The following is an 8,810-nucleotide window of genomic DNA, read 5'->3' on the forward strand; positions in this document are numbered from 1 at the left end:
GTGTCCTGACCCCACCACAGGGAGCCTCGCTTCATCACCGTGGACTGCATGGACTACACGCAGTCGGTGCAGTTCGATAGTGACTCCGCGAGTCCGAGGATGGAGCTGCGGGCGCCGTGGATGGAGCACGAGGGGCCGGAGTATTGGGACCTGGAGAAACAGAAAGCTAAGGCCCACGCAGGAGACCCAGCGAACCTGCAGACTCCGCTCTGCTGCTACAACGGTGAGTGACCCCGGCCTGGGGCGCAGGGGCGCCGGTCGCGACCCCTCCACATCCCCCAAGGACGGCCGGGACCCCCGAGTCTTCGGGTCTCAGATGCTCCCCGAGTCTGCGGGACCCGCCCAGACCCTCGGAAAGCCCGAGGGTCTTTACCCGGTTTCATTTTCAGTTTAGGCCAAAATCCCCGCGGGTTGGTCGGGGCTGGGGCGGGGCTCGGTGGGCGGGGGGCTGACCGCGGGGGCGGGGCCAGGGTCTCACAGAGGTGGTGCGGCTGCGACCTGGGGCCTGATGGACGCCTCCTCCGCGGGTATGAACAGTTAGCCTACCACGGCAAGAATTACCTCGCCCTGAACGAGGACCTGCGTTCCTGGACCGCTGTGGACACAGCGGCTCAGATTTCCCAGGCAAGTGGGAGGTGGACAAATAACTCAGAGCACTTCAAGGCCTACGTGGAGGGCAGGTTTGTGGAGTGGCTCCGCAGATTCCTGGAGAACGAGGAGACGGTGCAGCATGTGGATAGCAGGGGCGGTGGGGAGGCTTCCCCATCTCCTGTAGATCTCCAGGGCTGGCCTTGCACGTGAAGAGGAGAAAAAAATGGGATCAAGGCTAGAATATCGCTCTCTCTTGAATCTAGAAAGGGGTGAATCTTCCTGGGTTTCCTCTGAGGGCCCATCCTGCTCTCTGGCACAATTAAGGATGAAGTCTCTGAGGGAGTGGAGGGGAAGACAGTCCCTGGAATACTGATCAGCGGTCCCCTTTGACCCCTGCAGCACCCTTGGGCACCGTGACGTTTTCTCTCTGACCTTGTTCTCTTCTTCACACTGAGTGTGTGTGTGGAGGGTCTGATTCCAGCTATTCTGAGTCCCTCAGCCTCCACTCATATCAGGACCAGAAGTCCCTGTTCCCCCTTCAAAAACTAGAACTTTCCAAGAAATAGGAGATTATCCCAGGTGCTGTGTCCAGGCTGGTGTCTGGGTTCTGTGCTCCCCACCCCAGGTGTCCTGTCCATTCTCAGGATGGTCACATGGGCACTGCTGGGGTGTCCCAGGAGAGATGGAAAGTGCCTGAATTTTCTGACTTTTCCTGTCAGACGCCCCCAAAGACACGTGTGACATACCACCCCATCTCTGACCATGAGGCCACCCTGAGGTGCTGGGCCCTGGGCTTCTACCCTGTGGATATCACATTGACCTGGCAGCAGGATGGAGAGGACCACACCCAGGACCCTGAGCTTGTGGAGACCAGGCCTGCAGGGGATGGAATTTTCCAGAAGTGGACGGCCGTGATGGTACCTTCTGGAGAGTAGCAGAGATACACGTGCCATGTGCCACATGAGGGGCTGCTCCAGCCCCTCACCCTGAGATAGGGCAAGGAGGGAGATGAGAGGCCACATCTCACGGAAAGGAGGAGCCCTTCTGGAGCCCTTCAGCAGGGTCAGGGCTAAGGCCTGGCGTGAGGACCCCTCAACTTCCATCCTTTTCCAGAGCTGTCTTCCCAGCCCACCATCCCCATCATGGGCATCGTTGCTGGCCTGGTTGTCCTAGGAGCTGTGGTCACTGGAGCTGTGGTTGCTTCTTTGATGTGGCAGAAAAAGAGCTCAGGTAAGGAAGGGGTGAGGAGTGGGGTCTGAGTATTCTTGTTCCACTGGGAGTTTCAAGCTCCAGGTAGAAGTGTGCCCTGCCTGGTTACTGGGAAGCATCATACACACACACTGGCCTACCCAGCCAGGGCCCTGTGTTCTAGCACTTACTCTCTTGTAAAACACCTGTGACAATGAAGGACATGTTTATCACTTTGATGATAGTGGTGATGGGGACCTGAGCCTAGCAGTCACAGGTCAGGGGAAGATCCCTGCTGAGGACAGACCTTAGGAGGGCAGTTGGTCTTATTCCCAAACCTGCTTTCCTCATCTTTACTCTTATGGGTCTGCTGTCACAGTTCTGGAAACTTCTCTGGGGTCCAAGACTAGGGGGTTCCTCTAGGTCCTCATGGCCCTGCATCCTCCCTGGTCCCTCACAGGATGATTTTTTCCCAGTGGTAGAAAAGGAGGTGCTCAGGGTGTGTGTAAGTATGGGAGATGGCTGCGGAGGCGCTCACCTATGCCATAATTCCTCCTGTCCCACAGCTCCTGCAGGCTCTGACCAGGTCCTGTGTTTGTTGTATCCCAGGTGGCGGCAGTGCCCAGGGCTGTGATGTGTCTCTCACAGCTTTTAAAGGTGACATCCTGGCAGGCCTTATGTGAAAGGAGGATGGGGTAGAGGGGACAAGATTGGATTATGGTGATTCTTTGGAACACTTTGACTGTGTGGTGGGGAGTTCAGAGTGGCCACTGACCTGAATTTGTTCATGACTATTCTCTTCTGCAGTGTGAGACAGCTGTCTTGTGAGGGACTGGGATGCAGGATTTCTTCAGGCTTCCACTTTGTGACTTCAAGAGCCTCTGGCTTTTCTTTCTGCAAAGGCATCTGAATGTATCTGTGTCCCTGTTAGCCTAATGTGAGGAGGTGGAGGGACTGCCCACCCCCAGTCTACCATGACCCCTTTCCCATGCTGAATTGGCTGACTTTACAAAAAGGAAATTACCATCAATAATATAGATGGACCTCATCCGATCAGTAGAAGACTCTGAGAGCAAAAACTGAGGTTTCCCAGAGAAGAAAAAATTCTGCCTCTGGATTAGAATGTCTCCTTTTTGCATTTTCAGCCTGCTAGCTTATCCTGGAGATTGTCATACTTACTGCCCTAATGATCACGTGAATAAATGTTATAATATGAATACACACACACACACACGCACACACACACACACACACCCCATATTGGCTCTGCTTCTCTGGAGAATCCAGACTGATGCAGACTTTGGTACAAAGAGTGGTTCTAGAGGAACAGAATCCTTTTAAAAGTTTTATAGGTAACAATAAAAAATACTTTATTAAAAATGTCGAAATGTATAAAACCATAATTATAAATTAGCAATTAATTAAATTAGTAAATAAGAAAAGAATTATTTTCTTTTCCTTATACAGTACAAGCAACAGTAATTTGGATCTTACTTTCAGCCACCATTTGCCCTAGTTGTTCTTCACTTAAGTTTCTGGCTGTGTTTTTGGAGTGAAAATTCACATGGATACTAAGAAGTAACTCTAATAAGGTCAATCAGGTATTCAAAACTTCATATGGCATGTTAACATGTGATGATGGTTCACATAAATTCCAACATCTCACCACAGGTAAGCATTATTTCCAGAGGAAAATTAAGTCACCTTTGTAGCTGCTAGTGAATATTGTACAAATGAACACTGAAGAATAAGGCATCGTTATGCTGTGAAGCAGTGCTTCTGTGGCTCCAGAAAACTATACAAAGGCTTTCTTTAAAAATATATGTATTTTTATTTCATACACACACACACACACACACACACACACACACACACACACGAACTATATATACATACATACACCCTGAAGCTAAAAGTTGAAAAAATAAAAAAACACAAATATATCTTCTGTGATACTTCAATTACTTCACTCTATTGATTATTTTCTTGACATAGAACTGAAAATATCAGTCAATGATGTGTATTTATACACCTTGCTGTGATTCAAATGCTTATGGACAAAGGGTCTTCCATTTTCTATTGCCACTGTAACATGGTTATTTGTCCCTGATCTAACAACACCTTCTTCAGCTCTATTCTCTTGCCACTGAGATTAACCATCCAAGTGATCTTTTGAGTCACTAAGTGGTTTGATGGGACAAGGTTGATTTAAGCCAATACTTCTGCATGTCTATTTTAATTTGTGACAGAAGCTTTTTTTGGATTCATCCCCTACAAGATGAGCTGGAAAACTGCAACCATCACCCAAGCTTGAAACTACTGGAAGTAGCCAGCATTTCTTTCCATGGCCAAAGACTTGTCTCTAGTTTTTACTATTGTCCTGTTTTTTTTTTTTCAACCAACCAGCAGTCACAGCTGAAAAGAGAGAGGACACTGAAGACGAACTTTGCAGGCATGCACAAAAAAGGAAAATTATGTGGAGCTTTGCTGTGTGTCTGTCAGTTCATTCCCCTCCACTATAATGTGGCATTCTCAGGACTTAATGTCCTCCAGGCCCCCAGCTACAGGCAGTGAGCAGCCTGAGAGTGACCTGGACTCCCCTCTTGGAGTGTAATCACACAGCCACAGCCTCTGCATGTGGAGTTGTCTTACGCTTCTGGAACTACCTCTCTTGGTCATGTGGCTACTGCTGCATTGTCCTTCCTTCCATTTTCCTTTCTTCCTCTGTCTTGTTGCTAGGGATAACTTTGTCTGTTATCCTGGGTGGCATCATCCCAGGTCGGCTTTGGGTCACTGTCTAAGTGCAGCCCATGGCAGGAGGTTCTGGGAATGAGTGGCACAGCCTCATGGAACTGTCCCTGTGGCAGTGGCCCAGGAGTGTTTGTACTTGTGGCATTTTTATAACTCTTTCCAAGACTCAGAATGTACTGTGGGAGGAGAGCAGGACTGAGTCCTCACCTGCGTCCCCCATCTGCTCATCCAGGAGGCTGTTAAGCTGATGTTGTTGGAAACTAGAAACACTTCCCCTTCACAAAGCACTATTTAGTTTTTCTCTTCTGGAAGGTGGCAGCACAATGCCCAGGTTGAGATGGACACAGGTGTCAGCACTTAAAGTAAAACAAGTGACTCTAACAGAAATGCCTGAGCTTTTCAGTGTGACGAACAAGGTCTTCCACCCTCTGGCAACTGTGTATTTCTCCTTGAGATTAAAAAAAAAAAAGGAGAAAGAAAGGAAGGAAAAGAAAGGGAAAGAAAGAGAGAAAGAAAGAAAGAGAAAAAAAGAAAAGGAAAGAGAAAGAAAGAAAGAAGAAAGAAAGAAAAAGAAGAAAGAAAGAAAGAAAATCAGGAGAAGGTGTGGTGACTCAGGTGTGGGGAGCTGGGACCCTGGCCCTGTGCAGGTGAGTTGCCAGGTACTTCTGGGGAGGCCACCACCATCTGAAGCCCTGGCAGGTTGGGGTACCACAGAGCCAGACTTCCTTACAATGCCATTTATCCCAGTGGCTCACCAGAAGCCACAGCTACCAGATTAGTTTTGTGTTGACAGAAAATTTTAAAGTATTATGTTACACAATTTTATGATTTTTAACAGGCAAATAAGTCTCTCTGGCAAAGTTACTACTCATGGTAAGTTCTCTGATAAGCTTGTAGATGACCAGATCTGCGGGGTTCCCACCCTCAGTGAATACTTGTGCTTCCCTGCTGGGTCTATTTTCAGGTGCATTTGCCTGTTGGTTGCTTCTATGACTGCTGACCTCATGCCTTCTGGTGGAAGCCATGCTCTTCCTTGCTCACTGAGGGTTGGAAAACTGGAAAATTAAGATAAATAAAGATAGATGGTGACATTTTTTTCTGTATGGGCACTGTCATCACCTGCACTTGAAGGTGAAGCCATGTTGCAGAAGGTACAAAAGGTGGCCACAGTCCTTGGCTGACAAGAGGCCTAGTGGCAATGTGAGCCTAAGTGGACGACACTGTGACACAGGACAAGGTGGATTCAAGGGCCCCCTCCCAGCTCAGGGATTGACTGCAGGGCTGAGGGGAACCAGGACTGAGAGGAAGCTGGAGACATGCTGGGGCGGGGCTGGGTGAGAGCCTGGAGAGAGCCTCCACCTGTGCTCACAGGGCCTGGGGGAGACAGACTGAGGATTGGCCACCTGCCCCTCCACTTGTGTCACCATTGTCACCCAGCCACAGTGGCATCCCTGGTGTCCACCAGGCACTTTTCACATGTCTCCTCCTTAACCTGCAGAGCCTTTCCATGAGGTAAGTGTTGGGTTTGCATTTCCAGAGTTGAGGGAAGACTTTGAGCCTGGGAGACTTCATAGGGAGAGTCCTCACTCTATGACTAACACCACAGTTGAGCCCCAGCAGCTTGGACTTTGGAGGTCAGAGTGTTCTGAGCTCTGAGGTGCTCAGAGTTTGCAGTGCCCTGTGCCAGCTGCTCTGAGGCAGCCGTGTGCCTGCTGGTCCTAAAGGATTCCCCACCTGAGACCAGCAGCAGATCAGGATTTCCCAAATTGTCTCTAGCCTTGATTGGTGACATCTCCACTGTTTTAATGAGGCAATAATCACAGCTACCACTTCTGCAGTGGGTGTTGCTGTGTGCCAGGTATTTTTCTGGGTACTTGGCATATGTGAACACACACATTTATAATGGATGCTAGTGAAGTATAGGGAGGTTAAGTGACTTGGTCAAGGCCACACAGCAGTAAGTAATGGAGTTGGAATTTGTGCTGAGACAGTCTGCTCAAGGGCTCAGGACCTCACTGCTGGCATCATGACAGATACAGAGAGATGACTGGATGTGGGAAGAAGCTGGGGTGTGTTGCTTACACAGGTACACGTGGCCTCTGCAGTAAGCTGGAGCCTATGGCTCCACCCAAAGGTGGATCTGTGCCTGAGCCGGGCACAGGTTTCTAAAGTGCCAGATGAAATAAGTAGAAGATGATGCACCTGTGTCTTCAACCTTGTCCTCCCTGTCTTTGTCATCTCCTGAGGATGGAGCATCTGTCATGTGCACACTGAAGTTGCACCACACATGCTGGGTAAGTCTCTGCAGCTGTAAGCCCCCAGGGTCCCCTTGAGAGGCAGTCAGCACCTGCAGCTGCGAGGGCTCCACCAGGATGCATTTGAGGACACCAGCTCTTCACTGTCCTTGACACAGACAGTGGGCCCCATGGGACCACCTCCACTCAGGAAGCAACTCAGCCCTGCAGTGTCCCTGATGCCAGAGAACAACTGCTCCTGCTGGTTGTGAGATCTCAGCGGGAGGCTGCTGCAGGCCTTGAGTGAGGGAGGATCAGCTCCCAGAGCCTGGGGTCCCGCCAGACAACACTCAAAACAGGGGCTGGCAAATAGTCCTCAAAAGGACCAGGGTCAACATTTTCAACTTTGCCAACCAGTCTCTGTTCCAAAGACTTAACTCTGCCTTGTAGCATGAAAGCAGCCTTCCATAGACATCCTGCTGGTCTCCCCAGACAGGCTGCTCCCAGTACTGGGGAATCAGAAGTAGCACCTGAATGGCCACAGCCATGCAAAGCAGTAGGGTGCAGGCCCAGGTGTCTGTGGCAGGGGCTGGGGCTGCAGTTTCTCAGGCAGCATGCACAGGCGTGCTGCTCCCTACAGCTCAGCTTGGCACTAGCAGGAGGAGAGTACCCCTTAAAGCCTGGGGGCCACTATAGCCTGACTCAGTGTGTGTGACTCCAGAATGGGCTTGGTGCCCATAAACTCAGCACCATTGTGGGCTGCTGACCCACCAGTGCATAGTGCACCCCAGCTGAGCCAGCTGTCCTTTGCCTGCCAGGCCTCAGACCATGCCCAGCCCAGCTTGCTGGGGCACAGGGACACTGGAACAGTATTTTAAGAATAAGTTTACTGCATTTGGGGGGCGGGGTTCTTGAATTGGTTCTCTAATCTATTTATATTTAAAGGCACAAACCACGCTTGTGCTAATACTCAAAATATCACCATTGGATAGACCTATCAAATACTTATAACATCTGGGTGACCATGTATTTGAGACCTTAAAAAGACTTTGTTAAACTAGCAAGTGTAAGGTGATTGGCTGATTGCTACCAATTGTGCTGGACAAAATGGGGAAAGAAACAGATGAACTCAGGGCTGCAAACCTCCAGCTCATGAGCCGCATAAATCACCTGAAAGTTTCTATGTTTCTTTTGAATGAAATCCTAATCTCCTGTAGTTGCTGGGCTGACATTTCTGAAAAATAAACCCAGAGTCTCATCCTGTGTGTGGCTAAATTACAACACAAAACAAATCCCAATCTCAAAGAATATGTTATTTCAGTGAAGGCATTGATTGGGAATAAATGGGATTGTGAAAACCAGAATGGGGACATCTGGGCAGATCCTGATATAGCTAAAGATGATGAACTCCTAACTTCTGCTGATAATTATTTGCCAGTTACATTCAACCACATTTAGGGAAGTTAATCCAGCTTTGCCTAATGAAAAGGTAATGGTCTTCTCTGAGGTATTTGTCCTCAAGACCCTGGGATTTCACTCAACATTTAACCCCAACATCCCTCTGTGATCCAGATCAGTAAATAGCCTTGAGTCCTAGCACGTCCTGAAAGATGAGGTGGAATATGTCAGTACAATGATTTAGAGAAGCAATGTGAAAATGTGTATGAAAAGATTTAGAAATGTTTAAAAGTCTGTGACTTAATATTTATCATTTGAGTAGTATATGAATTTTCTAAAATTCCAAACATAGAAGAATCTTTATATAAAGATGCTTATTAAAACATTATTTACAATGAGACAAAATGAAATCAGATGGATCCAAAAGGAGCTGGGTTACAACATCTTATCTGAACTAGAACGCGGCTTTTAAAAGCGTATAAACTTTATGCAGAATTTATAATATGGAAAATTATTTGTGTATATATTCAAAAAGCAACATCCAAGAGAAACCATAACATATGAATTCAACTTTGTAAAATTATAGCATATATAAAAATATATAGAGAGAAAATAAAAAAATGAAAATTAGCACCACTGACAAGACAG

General features: G+C 48.1%; 1 protein-coding gene across 9 annotated transcripts in view; it reads left to right on the forward strand.

Moving 5' to 3' along the window:
• Positions 1-8,810, forward strand: part of LOC108300114 (class I histocompatibility antigen, Gogo-C*0101/C*0102 alpha chain-like) — a 146,390-nt gene that overhangs the window by 86,579 nt on the left and 51,001 nt on the right. For 4 of the 9 annotated variants that reach the window (XM_037736368.1, XM_037736371.1, XM_017522783.2 and 1 more), the window contains exon 5: positions 1,705-1,787. The exons of 4 other annotated variants lie outside the window; for them this stretch is intronic. In XM_037736368.1, the coding sequence (XP_037592296.1) occupies positions 1,705-1,787 (83 nt within the window). Of the gene's footprint in view, positions 1-1,704; positions 1,822-2,586; positions 2,607-8,810 lie in introns of those variants that run through there. One more of the 9 variants, XM_037736372.1, reaches the window with a different exon arrangement.

Source organism: Cebus imitator, unplaced genomic scaffold, assembly GCF_001604975.1.
Source record: "Cebus imitator isolate Cc_AM_T3 unplaced genomic scaffold, Cebus_imitator-1.0 Scaffold24, whole genome shotgun sequence".
Classification (NCBI taxonomy): Eukaryota; Metazoa; Chordata; class Mammalia; order Primates; family Cebidae; genus Cebus; species Cebus imitator.